Source organism: Panthera tigris, chromosome A1 (assembly GCF_018350195.1).
Source record: "Panthera tigris isolate Pti1 chromosome A1, P.tigris_Pti1_mat1.1, whole genome shotgun sequence".
Lineage (NCBI taxonomy): Eukaryota > Metazoa > Chordata > Mammalia > Carnivora > Felidae > Panthera > Panthera tigris.
This window is the reverse complement of record NC_056660.1, coordinates 114797797-114812456: the sequence shown is the minus strand read 5'-3', so window position 1 is coordinate 114812456 and position 14660 is coordinate 114797797. Positions and strand designations below refer to the sequence as shown.

The 14660-nt window shown below is 43.6% G+C and overlaps 1 protein-coding gene across 12 annotated transcripts in view; it reads left to right on the top strand.

Moving 5' to 3' along the window:
- Positions 1-14660, top strand: part of SIL1 (SIL1 nucleotide exchange factor) — a 288393-nt gene that overhangs the window by 134690 nt on the left and 139043 nt on the right. For 5 of the 12 annotated variants that reach the window (XM_042984965.1, XM_042984974.1, XM_042984933.1 and 2 more), the window contains one exon: positions 5357-5470. The exons of 2 other annotated variants lie outside the window; for them this stretch is intronic. In XM_042984965.1, coding sequence (XP_042840899.1) covers positions 5357-5470 — 114 coding nt within the window. Of the gene's footprint in view, positions 1-5346; positions 5471-14660 lie in introns of all 12 variants that reach the window. 5 more of the 12 variants (XM_042984997.1, XM_042985026.1, XM_042984979.1 and 2 more) reach the window with 1 other exon arrangement.

Genomic DNA, 14660 nt, shown 5'->3' with positions numbered 1-14660 from the left:
GGCTTGTGTCCCATCCTTCACATGCAGGGAGACACACACACACTTCTAGGCCCATGAGCACTGTGTGACTGGGAGTATTAGTTAAGGGCTCTTTATACCTAAACTCCTGTGTCGCATCAGAGTGGTGCAGTAGGACTTCTTGAGAAGGGAAGTATATAGCAATGGGCCTCTGTTGATCTTTCCCTGGTTCAAGTGCAGTGCTGGAAAGGTAGAACAGGGGCTGGATAGAGGAAACAGGGTAGTGGGGTAGTCTTTATGCTTTCTTGAACACAGGTTGTTATCTCTAGCAACTTTTCAGGTTGAGATGTTCAACAGAGCTTCTTTTTGGTGCTACTTCATTCCGCACAGTGCCGTTCCCCCCCACCTCCCCACGTTAAAACTTTTCAAGGCTTCTGGGGATTCCTTGAGAAGTTTATTTGTTCTTCTACCTGTACTTCTGGTCCATCTCCCTCACTACAGCCACTCCTGAGCCCTTGTTAGTCATTCTCTGCTCTGAGTATCTCTTTTGCACCTTGGTAATAAGAATTTGTCAGGGGAATTGCTTGGGGCATAACAGGATGCCAGACCTCTTGAGGCCTGTAGGAACAATTTCTGAGTCTCCAAATTACCTTGTAGTAGGAGAGAAAAGGATGGTGGATGGTGGGCCGGAATACATGAAGGCACCAGAAGGTTGCATGAATACAGTTTAGATCTCTTCATTTCAGAGAACCCTCATTTCCCATTTGGGCAGTTTTAAGATGCCTCATCACTGCCCCTCAGCAGCCAAATCTCACACCTGAGGGAACAGGTGGAAGGCAGCACAGAAAAGCCTGTGACCTTCATGGCAGTCACTCCCAAGGCTGAGACCACTTTGAGGCTAGCTGGCTGAGCTCTGCAGGGACACCAGAGTTTCTCTGCCTAGGCTTTGGCCTTCCATTACCAGGATGGGGTAGGCCAGGGTCCAGTTTGCAATCTCTGTACTTGAGTGGTGATAGAGAGCAGCTGTTGGCCATTCGCTTTCTAATGAGCATTTGTATGCTTAATGCTCAACCTAGGTCCTTATCCTCCCCTTTCTCTGCTTCCTCCATCTACCTGTTCTCTCTGAGGTTTAATAAAGTCTACTTACCATAACAGCACAGCCTCAGCACTCAGAGATCGGGATACCCAAACTGGCTGAAATGAAAAACTTAGATGGGAGTAAGGATAATGGAAAACCAGCTGCCAAAGCCAGTCCCAGCCCTCATGCCCAGGGCTTGGCTTTAGTTCAGACAGTCCTGTGTACCTCTGACTTCCCTTATTTCTCTCATATTGGCCTCACCTTGCTGGCTAAGACTATCTAGGCTGTCTCCAACGTTGGGACTAACCAAGGCTGGAATTAGCTCTCATGGGTTGCCTGGAGCTGGAACGAGAGGCCCTTTTCCAGAACCTGTTCCCTTCCTGTTTTTGGCATAGCACTGGAGGTAGGGATTGATTGGTAACTTCAGAGGAGGTAGAAATGAGGTAGAGAAGGGGACAGGTAGGAAGCATTAGTGGAGGGGGAGGGGATGACAGGAACAGAGACCTCAGAGTGGGAGTACATCTCCCTGGGTGGAGAGGAAGGATGTATAGGGAATAATGGGATGGTTGTGGTGGGCGTTGTCCCCTCTGTTAGAGATAGAGGGCGGTGGGAGGGAGGGTGGGAGAAGAGATGAGGAGGAGAGCTAGCAAAGCAGTAGAACTAAAGATGTAAGCAAGTGTAAACTATAAGTGTATAGTTGGGTCCAGTCAGGGGCTGTGCTATAAACGGAAGATGAGGAAATGAAGAAAGATGATAGAAATTCCTAGGTTTGAGGTGTTAGAGAATAAGTGAAAGAAGAGAACTAAAACAGTAATTTCAGAGACAATGACATCAAAAAGCTTGTCTATTTCATGTAATATTTGTTGTATGTCCAGTGATGTTCAAGATAGAGTGCTTGATAGTGGAGATAACATGGTGGGCACTGAATGCCTGCCAGGGCTTATGGTGTAGGAGGACTCCCAGACAGGAATAGAGGTAGATAAGATCATAGAGGAAGGGACCTGAAGGAAAGACTTCTTTCCCAGAGGCATGGTCATTAAAGCTGAGTAGAGAGAGCTTTTGTGTATGTTGGAAGGCAGAAGAAAAAGGAATCAATGTTGATAGAGATTTGAAATCCCAGAGAGCAAATCAAAATTGTTTAGGTGGCAGATGGAAAGTCTTGGCCTGGTGAATATGATGAGCCTTGGAAATTAGAAGCAGAAGTTAGGAAAAAACAAGGGTAAATGGGAAAGGTGTAGAGAGAAACTGAGGTAACATTTCTTCTATGTCTTCCAAGTTTTCTGAGCCAGGCTGAGAGTGGGGCTTCTACCTTGGATGATGCAAGAGAAAGACTCATTTGGCTGCTTGAGAGAATGGAGCAATGAGGAAGAACCTCTGTGAGGATGGTGCTTAGGCAAGAAGTCAGAACCAAGCAATTTTCAGCGTCAAGAAGGGCAAGGGCCCAGTTAGCATTTGACAGCCTAGCCTGCATTTGTAGGGGCCCAGGATCAGTGGATTTGGTGACTTTCTAGAGCAGTCTGAGCCCTAAACAGTGGTTAGCTGGACTGTGAGACCTGATGGGTACATCATTAAGGGGACTATTGTATTGTTTTTGGGGTTAGTAAGGAGACCTTGTTCTGCTGGCCTTTGGGGCCAACTAGAGAGCTTTGTCAGAAGCTCCTAGGAACTTGCTCCAACATTCTCTGAGACAGATAATATCAAGACTTTTACAGGTCTCTGACAATGTCCAGAGTCAGTTGGAGTGGTACCGTACTAGCCACTGATTGTCTTAGGTAGGCCTGAAAAGAACCTGAATGAAGCAAAGCTAGTGTGCAGGGGGCTCTGAGCCTTTTGGTCCTGTGCTCTAATCAGGCTGATTGTATTTCTGTTCCTTTGGGGGTTTTGTTTTGTTACTGTTAATCAATTAATAGGTTGTTGGTCTTGCCTTATTTCCCATAATATTTTATTATGGGATTTTGATTTGGGCAAAGATTGAGTTGTATTTTAATTTATTTAATTACAGAATAGTCTGCTTTTGGGTTGTATAAACAGTTATTTGAAAGGAAAGAACCATTTCTTTGGATTAAAAGTTTTCAGGTTTGATTACCTGTAGACATAATTAGCTTATCTGGGCAGAGGTGAGTTTTTATGGAATAGTAATAGGGTATATTTGTTAAATTTTTTTTTTTTTTTTTTTTTTTTTGCCTGGGGAAGGGAACTGCCTCTATCCCCCCACCGCCCCTTATCCCAGCAGCTCTCTACATGCATCTTGTTAATCTCCATTCTGTCATCCCAGTTTTGCCAAGTCAGGCTTTTGGACAGAGGGTGAGGAGGTTGTCTAGTCTATCATGGCCAAGAATGACTGAGGCAGAATCGGACCTGAGAACTCTAGTGTAGCTTTTGGAAAGGGGAAGAAAACTAACATTTTTTTGGAGAAACTCCATTGTGCCTGGTGCTTTGTATACATTATTTAAGGGAGATCTCAAGGTGATGCATAACAGAGTGGTTACCTCTTCTCTTGATCTTGTTTGGTGGCCCATGCTCCATTAGTGAAGGGTTCCAAATTCCATTGCTTTCCCCAGGATTTCAATCTGTAGGATCATTGTTTGAAAGCAATGGTATTTGAGGTCTATGTGGGAACAAAGTAATGTGAATTTTAGAGGCTGTTGACATTGAGAGGGGGAAATTATTCAAGAGAATAAAGATTTATTCAAGCTTTGTTTCTTAGATTAAATCTTATGGATTTTAGGGGTAGATCCAGATGTCCCTAAACATGGTGGATTAAATAGCCCTGTATGCAGTCTGATTTTAGATTCTCTCTGGGTTAGATTGCAGATGGAGATGCTGGAGGAATTGTTCCCTGAAGGCCATTAACATTTCAACTTCTAGTATTTGATCAGAATACCTAGCTGAAGATAGTTTGGAGTTATGTATAGAACTCAAAAGGGAGGGGCTCTTGCATAAAGCTGGCAGTAATAGGGGCAGCCAGATGAAATATCTGACTTACACAAGTCCATCTTAGTGATGATGTTGGCAGGAGCACTTTGGGAGTTGAAGGGCAGTGGGAGAAGTAAGGGATAGATAGATCAAAGGAAGGCTCTTTGCACCTATTTGCTGGCATCATCTAACCCTGCTTATGCATGTAAGTGAAAGTCTTAGCTCTGTAGTGACTCGCTTTGAACAAAATGGTCTCTCTTTTTCTCTCCCTCTCTCATTTTCAGACTCTGAGTCCTTCTCCCTTCCACCTTCCCTTGATGCCTGCTCTCTCTGCCTCCTTTCCTTCTTTACTGTAATGGCCTCTACCTGCAGCTGAGTGGCAGGTGGCAGGGATGGATAGATGTGAGGGTGTGTAGCTGGGGGAATATTTTCTGAGTTTTGCCAGCATCAAAGAAATTACTTCCAAGGCAATCCTTCCAGCCATGTATTTCGCTGATCAGTCAGAATGAGAGGAAAAACATATTAGCATTGCCAGAAAGGCTATTTGGGAAAAATCAAGTCTGTGAAACTGAAGGATCTAAAGTTATAAGCATTAAAAACAAATCCTGGAGTGCAGCTGGAATTCTTCCCATCCTGTCTCCCATCATAGCCCTGTCCCTTGACAACTCCCCCAACCTGCTGTGCTACATGAATGGGTTGTGCCTCAACTTTCCGGAAGAGCCTCATTTGAAAGAGGAAGTGCCAGGTTGTATTGGACATTTCTGGGTGTGACATGGAAAAGCAATCTCAATAGTCGGGTTTTGTTTTGTTTTTAATTCTGTGACTGCAGTGTCTCCATATGCTTGGAGGGGCCCTTGGAAAGGGGAATTGAGTACACCTTCATGCACATATATTTCCTCCCTGCCTGGTGCTATTCCACAGAGAAGTTTCAGGAGAACAGTGGCCTCTTCTTTTCCCTAGGCAGGGAGGTGCTTCTTGTCAAGAGAAAGACATTTCTGGTTGTTTGAGCAGAACTTAGAAATTAAAGTGGAGTTGTATGTCTCCTTTGGAAAAAAGACAAAAGCTAGAGTGCCTTTTCTTCAGAGTAATTTCCTTCAGAGAGGGAATGGCCAGCGGACAGTGTCCATGGTGTATCTGGGCATCTAGTTGTTGTTGTAGTGCCTTGAGTATAGCAGGCAGTAGAGTGTTGCAGAGTCCGTCTCCCTGGGCTCACATCTCAGCTCTGCCTTTTATAGCTCGGTAATCTTGGGCAAGCTACTTAAATTTACTAAGGTTTAATGAAATATCATCTGTAAAATAGGGATAGTAATAATACCTGCTTCAGAAGGTTGTCTTAAATAGTACATAAAGTGAGCATATGAAGTGTTCATTACTTTCTCTTGTTTAAACATGAGTGGACATCAGACAAACCCAAATTGAGGTCTGATCTAAAAAATGGCCGACTCTTCAAGTATGTCCAGGTGAAGAAAGACCAAGAAAGAACTGAGGAGCTGTCACAGATTGTAGGACACATGACAGGTAGGTGCAATGTAATATTCTGGATTAGCTTCTGGAACAGAAAAAAGGACATTAGGGGAAAAATTGGTATAGCCTGAATAAAGTCTCTAGTTAGTACTATTGCACTCCTGTTAATTTCTTAGTTCTGATCATTGTTTTATGGTTATGGAAGATGGTAATATCAGGGGAAGCTGGGTGAAGGGTGTATGGGAACTGTAATTTTTTTTGCAACTTTTCTCTAAGATTAAAATTATTTCAAAATAAAATAAAACCAAGTAAGTTAATGTCCAAGTGACCTGTTAGGTCAAAGAGAAACTGACCAGGGTAGAGCCATGAATAGCAGATCACATGTGACTCTGTCTCCCAACCCATGTCAGGAGAGCTCTTACTGAGGGGCCCCAACGCCTGCCTCTTTAGCCCCTGTGTACCTGCTGCATCCTGAGGGGAGGTCTGCTGTAGGCTGATAATTGGTCAGCAATGCAGACACACACCCTACATCTGATCCTGCATGGTGTTACAGAGGGACTGGGGAGGGGTCCAGTCATTTGGCATTAGGAGTCTCTGCAGAGCTGAATGATTAGGGCACTTGTCTCTGTTCCTTGGAATATAAATGAAGTTCTGCCTGTTTTATCTCTCTATCTAAGCACCAATCACTATGGCAATATGTTTGCAGATCGCAATGCCTACCCCTACGCTCACACTCACTGTTTGATCATCCAGAAGAAAGAAAAATAAGTTCAGACCAGCTCCGCAATAATTTTTTATTTTGTTTCCTGTTATAAGTGCCTTGCTCTTGCACAAAGCAGGTGTTTTGCTTGCTCCTCCTGGGCACAGAAGGTACATGTGCTTTTCTTATGACTGATATGGTCATCTCTGTCATGCTAATAGCAGGGGTTGTAGAAGAAAGCCATTATTATAATTGGGAAAATGCGAGTGTTGGGGTTTTTTATTTGTGCATTGAAGTCAGCTGTCGCAGCGGGGGGGTGGTCTAGAAAGTATAAAGTCTTACATTCTGGCGACAACTCATTGACAAATATTTACCCTTGGAAGTTCGCATTTTCTAAGTTAAAGTCAGTGCTAAAAAATGTTCTTTATATTTTAACTCAGTGGCTAAGGTGTACTGCTTTTTGCTATTGATTTACAAATTTTATTGTCAGACCCTTGGGATATGTGTGGATTACTCAATAGTGTGACAAATGGCTGGGCTTTGAATTATGTATTGTATTACGGGGGAGTTCATAAACCATATTTCTCTATAGGTTGTTTTAGGCATAAGACTAGTGAACTGTCACTTCTGTTTTAGTCACACGTGACTAAAAAAAAGGTGGGGGTTGGTGGTGGGAGGGAGACATGTCTGGCTCAAAATTCAACAGTAAGCCACCCCTGAAGGCTTGAAGTATAGAGGCTCGAAGTGGACAGACTATGGAGATGGATTGGGAGCACTGGGAAGCAATTGGAAGAGAAGGACAGCATCTGTGTTCCAAATCAAACCTATGTTGAACCTTTGCTCAGGCTAGAACCCCTGTGGAAAGATTACTGGCATCTGCTCCCCTGGCGTCTCTGTTCAAGTCAAATAACAAGTGACCTGAGGCCAGAGAGTCCTACACCCTGAGTGGGCCTACCACACTCCTGCTCCCCTTCCCCCACACAACCACTTGTGCTGATGGATGTGCAAACCCTTTATAGAAGGTTTGGCACTGCTCGGCTTGCAGAGATCATCTGTCTCTTTTGAATGAGCAACTTTATGTTTGTGGCTCCTTTTTCCTGCAGAGAGAAATTGCTTCTGCCTTCTGATGGAAATGTTTACCTTCCCTAGGGAAAGGCACTATTCTTTGGGGGTAATGTTTGCCGGTACTCCCCACCCCTCATGGGATCATAAGCCTGTGCTCAAGGGTGGACGGGAGGAGGTGGCCACTGGAGCATGCACAATTGCCACTGGGGCAGCCATCTGCCAGTGTCGTGGCTCACAGCCTGCTTCTGAGCAGGCCGCTGGGAGGGAGTGTCTGCGCTCCGGGACCTGCATGCATTATGCACAGCCTTTTCCCTAACTGAGCTTTCTAAGTGTGTATTATTCCTGTCTACCCTTTTCTTGTATGGTCTGCCTCGGGGCACCATTCAGAATGTCCCCTAATTATTCTGGAGCTCAGCTTCTAGTATATCTCATTTAGAGTTTCTGGTAATAGCTGATTTTTTTTTGGGGGGGGGAGGGAATAGATTTCTAAAAATGCAATGAGGGATTGATTTACATTTATAGGGAGATTTGCTTTTTACAAGGAAATTGTCAACACTGCAGTGATACAGTTTCATCGAAATGGTATTTTGACTCTATCCGAAGCCAGGCTCTCTTTCCTCGTCTTTTCCAGAACAGACCTGTTATAATTTGAGGAGGCTGCTCTAGTATTAGAATGAAATCTGTGCTGCTAATTGCAGACCACCACCTTCCCCACATATTGCCCCCCCCCCACCTTCCCTTCCTGAGATGGAGGAGTTTTTGCACATGCTGCTTAGAGAAAGGAGATTTATAACATGACTCAATCCTCGCCCACAGATCTAGGATTCTTGCCATCCACTAAGTTTTGGCAGGCAGGTCCTGTGTATGGAGAACATGTCCTGCCTTCCTATCCTTGCACTGCTCCCCTTACTGCGTATGCGTCTTGGGTGGAGTCTGGGGTGTCTAGCTTTTCATGTCTTCCACTTTTCCTCCCAAGCAACCCCTGCTTTTCCTATATGGCAGTATCTGTGAGGTACAGGAGACAGTCTTTCACCTAGAGAGACCTATAAAGTTCAAGCCCTGAGGTGTTGTAGTGCTTATTTATCTACCACTGTGTTAAGAGCATAGCAGTGTGCCCTGGCCTTCAGGACCAGAGCCCACCTGGGAATTTATTCGAATAAAAAGATTGGCAGTCCCATTCCTCTAGTCACATGACTGGATATACAGGTGTCTATGTGCCTGTGATTACAGTGTTGACCTCTTAACGTTATTGAGGCCTCCAGGTTAGTGCTGGTGAGGCCATGATGCTGTTGAGAGTGAGTTACTGGTGACATTGGGCCCTCCTTTGCCCTCTGGTGGGGGAGAGGAGTGGGGGGAAAAAGTATTTGGTTTTAGAAAATGCTTGGCTATGAAGACTTGGTAAAATACTGTCTTCTTACCCATCCCTAGGTAAGTCAGAAGAGTCTAAGATAACAGAGTAGAGAGCAAAATAAACTTTGGGGGACCAGAGACAATGAGAAATGTGTAGGGAAGCTAGAGAGAGAGAGAGATTGCTGCTGGCTTACCTACCTGTTAGAACAGGACTTACTTGGCCCAGCAGCCCGATGACCCATGCCTGGCCCACTGTTCGCACATCTAGGAGGGAGGGGTGAGCGCCTCAGAGACTGCTCCCTGGGGATAGGATAGCGTGGCTACCTCTGAGGCTCCTGTTCCCCTCTTTACTGGAAAGCAAAGGGTCTTTGGTGGCTTGGCTCCTGCAGCAAGGAGACTGGCCACATGGGGAGAGAAGTCTGGACCACATCAGATGCGGTTTCTTCTTCTTCTTCTTTTAAATGCTTATTTCTTTCTGAGAGAGAGAGTGCGCCTGAGTGAGTACGAGGGGGGAAGGGCAGAGAGAGAGGGAGACAGAGGATCCGAAGCAGGCTCTGAGCTGATAGCCCCATGCGGGGCTTGAACTCACGAGCTGTGAGATCATGACCTGAGCCAAAGTCGGCCACTTAACTTACTGAGCCACCCAGGTTCCCCAGGTGTGGTTTCTTTTTTAGTTGAGCCAGTATGAAGTTTTTGTGGAAGGAACAACTTCCTCATCCCCTGACTCTTGGTAGATGAGCTGAACTGCTCCCTTCCAGTCTGATTTTTGTGGGCTTTCCTTTCCATTTCTGGCCTCAGAACTGACCTGATGGCAAGTTCTGGAGTCTTTCCAGGCCTACAGCCTGGGATAGGGCTTAGCAATGACAAGATGTGTTGTAGGGCTGTGCTTAGTGGATGTCCTTTGAAATTAACTTTCCCATAGTCCTTAAGTATCCCATGGAGGCCTCTTCAGGGGTCTTGATTTCCCTTGAACTTAGTGCTAGTGCTGACCCCCATCCCCCATATTCCTGTGTTTTTTCATCTTAAACATGATTGGTGATGAATTGGGGGAAGGGAGCAAGGATTTGCTTTCCTCTGCACCAGAAGTGCAGAGCTGCTAATTTCATTCTCCGTACTCTGTCTTTGAAATGAACAGGGTCCTCTGTGCCCATGTTTAGTACTGCTGTGTTGCTGGACTCTCCTGGCAAAAATTAGGCTAATGTCTCCAACTACTGCATTAGCCACTGAAATGAGGTTCTAAATTGAAGGTACTACACCAATTGTGTCTCCAAGGTATTGCCTTGTTCTGCCTTTTATTATTCAAATTCATTCTCTCAATGATTCTCTGCAGACTGACTGGCATGCTGGTTCAGTGTGGAGCATTGTACTAGCTGAAAGGCAAGATCACCTTTTAAGAAAGGAAAGGGAAAAAAAATCCCACAAAAGATGAATACTGTGGTGCAAAGAGTCAGTAGTTTGTCTGTTCAAGAGCTCCTTGGGCAGCCTGAGCAATGTCTAGAGATAGCAGAGTAACGGACCAGACCTGGGATGGATGGAGTGGAGGAGGTAGCATGGGGGTAAGAGTGATGTCACTGCATTAGTGACATTTGTGCCTTGTAAGTTTACCACACTTCCTCCTTCCCTTTCATGTTTACAGAGCACCCAAATATATGTCTTACAGGGTGCTGAGAACTCCAGGGTAGGAAACCAAAGATTAACCAAACAGGATCTTTTCTTCAAGAAGCTGTTAGTCTTACAGTTTCACTGGGTTTTATCTGTCTTTGGGTATGTGGGTGGGGGGTGAGGGGGATGTGGGGAGGATTTGAGCTCTGATTCTTACATTTTAGATCAGAAGTAGGAGCCTTCCAGCAGTCATATGTTTAGAGAGTTGAGAATTTGGCTCTTACATGTTTGTTTTTAAAATAGATTTTTTTTTCTTTTTGCCTGCTGACAAAGTAATATGTTTTCAAAGCAGAAAACTTGGAAAACACAGAAAAGCACAAAGGGAAACAACAACAATACCACCCATATTCCACTATCCAGATGTAAAGGTAACAGTATGGCTTGTGTTCTTCCAGTTGTTTTTACAAAAGTGTTGTCCTATACCTAGTTTTTGAGGCTGATACTTTCCATTTAGAAATTGGGAGATAGATTTTATGGAGTTTTGAAATGCAGAACCTCTAGCACATAATCAGGCACACAGTAAACATTATCCAGGTGCTGATCTTTATCAATCGTGTGAATATACCAGATTATGCTTAATTGATTCTTATTGTTATACATTTAGGTGGTTTACAGTTTTTCGTTGCTACAAGTAATTCTACAATGAACACCTTGTGTATATTTTTATGTGCCTTCTGTGTTCTTAGAAGAGATTCACTAAAGTCAAAGTGCTCATCTTTTCTGATTCTTTTGCCCAGCATCTCAGCTGAGATAGCCTCTTGTCTGGGCTGTTAAGATTGTACCAGGTTTTTGAGTATCTTTCATCCCTATTATGTATCACATATCAGATTCCATGGGATTTCCTCTCCCTGTGGTCCCTGGGTACTTCTCTCTTGACCAGGAAATCACTGGCTTCAGGGAAGACAGGGCAGCAAGTACAGAACACATGTTCTTACTGTTTTGTGCCAGGACTGTAGAATCCCAGGGGACGGGGACATTGTCATCAACCTCTTTGATGGTAAGCAGATACTGAATGCCTGTCCACCTGTGTCCCGCCCAGTGCCAGATGAGGCAGAGATAAAAAACAGGCCTCTGCTTCAAGGAGCTTACTGAATGAATGGATAATGGAATTGACATGAAACATCTCATACATACTTACTGAGCATTTGCTGAATGGTACGTACTTGTCCTAAGCAACTGCTGGGGAACAGAAAAGGCTGAGGTGCTGTTCTCCTTAAAGGAAGCTACGGTACATATAAATAAGAGCTTTTTATAGGTAAAGTTAACTAGCCACACAGGTCAATAAGGGATAAATATCTAGTCATGCAGACAGCAAGTATTATAAAGATTGGCTGCTTTGGAGAAGAAGGTAATTCATTATGAGTCAGAGTAGTTAGATAAAGTTCAGAGAGAAGATAGGGCACTAGTTGGGGCTTGAAAAAGAGCTGGCATTTGATGAGGTAGAGTGGAAAGGATTTTCCACATGAGAAGAACAGCTTGCAAAGAGATGGTGGCAATAATGAATGATGGATACAAGTTGCACAGCAGTACAGAGCAGACTAGGGGTGGGGAATTGCAGAGAGGCAAGTGGGGATTAAGGCAGCATATTGAGAGACCTTGAGCATGTTGGGCTCCAAATCAGTATTTGGTACACAGTGGATGGAAACAATTTGGTAAAATTGTCTCTGATTAAAGGACAGGTAAGAAGGTCTTGATGGCTCTCAGTGCCAGAGGGCCCCCAGGCTCAGTCCTTGGACCTCCACTCTTCTTTATCTACACTAATGCCTTGGGTGATTGCATCTAGCCTAGTGCCTTTAAATTTCATGTGTGGGCTGATTTTTTAAATCTGCCAGATTTTTAAAAATCTCCAGCCCATACTTCTCTGAAGTCCATACTCCTTTATCCATCTGCTTGCTAGACATCTATACATGGATGTTTAATAGGCTCAACCTGAACAAGTTTAAAACTGAGCTCATATAACCTTCTCTACTTCAGTTAATGACAATTCTGTCCTTTGATTTATTCAGGCCAAAATCCTCTTAGCCATTCATGACTCCTTTCTCTCACACGTACATTCTTTTTTTTTTTTTTTTTTTTTTTTAATTTTACTTTTAAGTAATCTCTACACCCAACTTGGGGATCGAAATCACAACCCCAAGTTCAAGAGTCACAGGCTCCACCAACTGAGCCAGCCAGGCGCCCACTTATACCCACATTCTGTCTGACAGCACATCCTACAGCTCTGTCTGCAAAATGTATCCAAAATCTGACCATGTCTCATTACTCCTCCTACCACCATTATTTCTTGCCCGGATTATTGTAGTAGGCTCTGAACTGGACTTCGTCCTTCTGCCCTTATTTCCTACAGTCAGTTCTCACACAGCAGCTAGAGTGATTCTTTTGTCATGTCTTTCTGTGCTCAAAAATACCTGTTGGCCTTCCTTCTCACATAAAGTAAGAGTCAAATTCCTTCCCGTGGCCTCCATGTCCCTGTGATGTGGCTCACCATTTCCTCTGTTGTTTTATCTCCTGCTACTCTCCCTTGTGTTTCCTCTCCTCTAGCCACCTTGGCCTCCCTCATGTTCCCTGAATGCATCAGGCCCATTGCACCTTGGGACATAGAATACTCTTCACCTTGACAGGTTTGTGACTAGCTTGCTTACTCTTCTTAGGTCTTTTTTCAGATATGAACTTCCCTTTCAACAGCCAAATCTAGAATGATTTAAGCAATGTAATGTACTAGATTATAGCCCGAAGTATAAAATAAATATATGTAAATCTGAACTCATACAAATGATTGAATGAATAAATAGGAGAGGAAAGATAAGTCTTTGTTAAAGAAGAATTCCAATAATATATATAGATGCTTTCCCCTCCAGGAGGTGATGCTTAAACCTTTTGAGTGTGGTCTGAATTTAGGGACTTATTTGTAAAGAACAGATTATGGAAAGGGAAAAATAGTAACTTTACAGTGGAGAAACCTGGTCAGTATTACTTGTCATCAAAGGGATATCCCCAATGCTGTCAGGTGGATATGATGGACCCTCCTGATAAGATGTGAGAACAAGGACTCTTTAGCTGTGGTATTCTTCCTCAAAACCAATAACCCCAGTCTAATCATGAGGAAAACATCAAACAAATTTAAATTGAGGGACATTCTGTAAAGTGTCTGATCAGTACTTCCCCTCCTCAAACTGTTGTGGAAATGATAAGAAAAGACGGAGAAACTATCAGAGAAGACATGACACCTAAAAACACTGTGGTATTCTGACTTAAAATTCCTTTCTTTCTTTCTTTCTTTCTTTCTTTCTTTCTTTCTTTCTTTCTTTCTTTCTTTCTCTCTCTCTCTTTCTTTCTCTCTCTCTCTCTCTCTCTCTCTCTCTCTCTTTCTTTCTTTCTTTCTTTCTTTCTTGTATTCTGATTTGTATGCTGGAACAGAAAGAGGAAATTAATGGAAAACCTGGTGAAACATGAAGAGCCTCAGGTTTAGCTACTATTAACGTACCAATGTTGGTTTCTTAATATTGACACAGGTGCTACAGTAGTATAAGATGGTAATATTAGGGGAACTGAAACTGGGTTAAAGTTGTGCAGGAATTCTTGGAACTCTACTATCATTTTAAGTTTTCTGTAAATCTAATATTAATCAAGGGGTACCTTGGTGGCTAAGTCAGTTAAGCATCCAACTTCAGCTCAGGTCATGATCTTGCGGTCCGTGAGTTTGAGCCCCGCGTCAGGCTCTGTGCTGACAGCTCGGAACCCTAGAGACTGCTTTAGATTCTGTGTCTCCCTCTCTCTCTGCCACTACCCAGCTCATGCGCTCGCTCGCTGTCTCTCAAATAAACATAAAAAAATTTTTTTTTTTTTAAAAATTACTCCAAAAAAGAAGGATGGGACCTTCTCAAAAAGGCCTTCCCTGGCCACCATCTGAGAAAAGTTTTTTTCCCTCCTATATCTGTCAAATCCTTTTCCCTGCATTATTTTGCTCCTTAGTACTTACTGTCTCATAGCATATGTTTTACTCATGTTATTTTTTTCCATGCTACCATGTCTACTCTGAAAGAATAGGGATTTTGATCTCAGTCTTGCTCGCATCTGGATCTTCAAGGGTCGGCACCGTACTTAGCTCATAGCAGGCGTTCAATAAATATTTGGTAATGACTGAAAGAATGAATTCTTCTATATCACCCTTGTGTCCTTTTTTAAAAGAAGTTTATTTTGAGATGGGGAGTGGGGTGGGTAAGGGCGAGAGAGAGAGAGAGAGAGGAAGAAAGAGAATCCCAAGCAGGCTCCATGCTCAGTGCAGATCTCAGCGTGGGGCTTGATCTCATGACTGTGAGACAACAACAGTCTGAGCCCATATCAAGAGTTGTATGCTTAACTGATTGAGCCACCCAGGCAGCCCTATCACCCTGTTGTCCTTAAGCAGCATGAAGATTTTGTCTTTGGGCCTTCCTTTCTCTTTTGAGAAATATAGTGGTTTGCTAT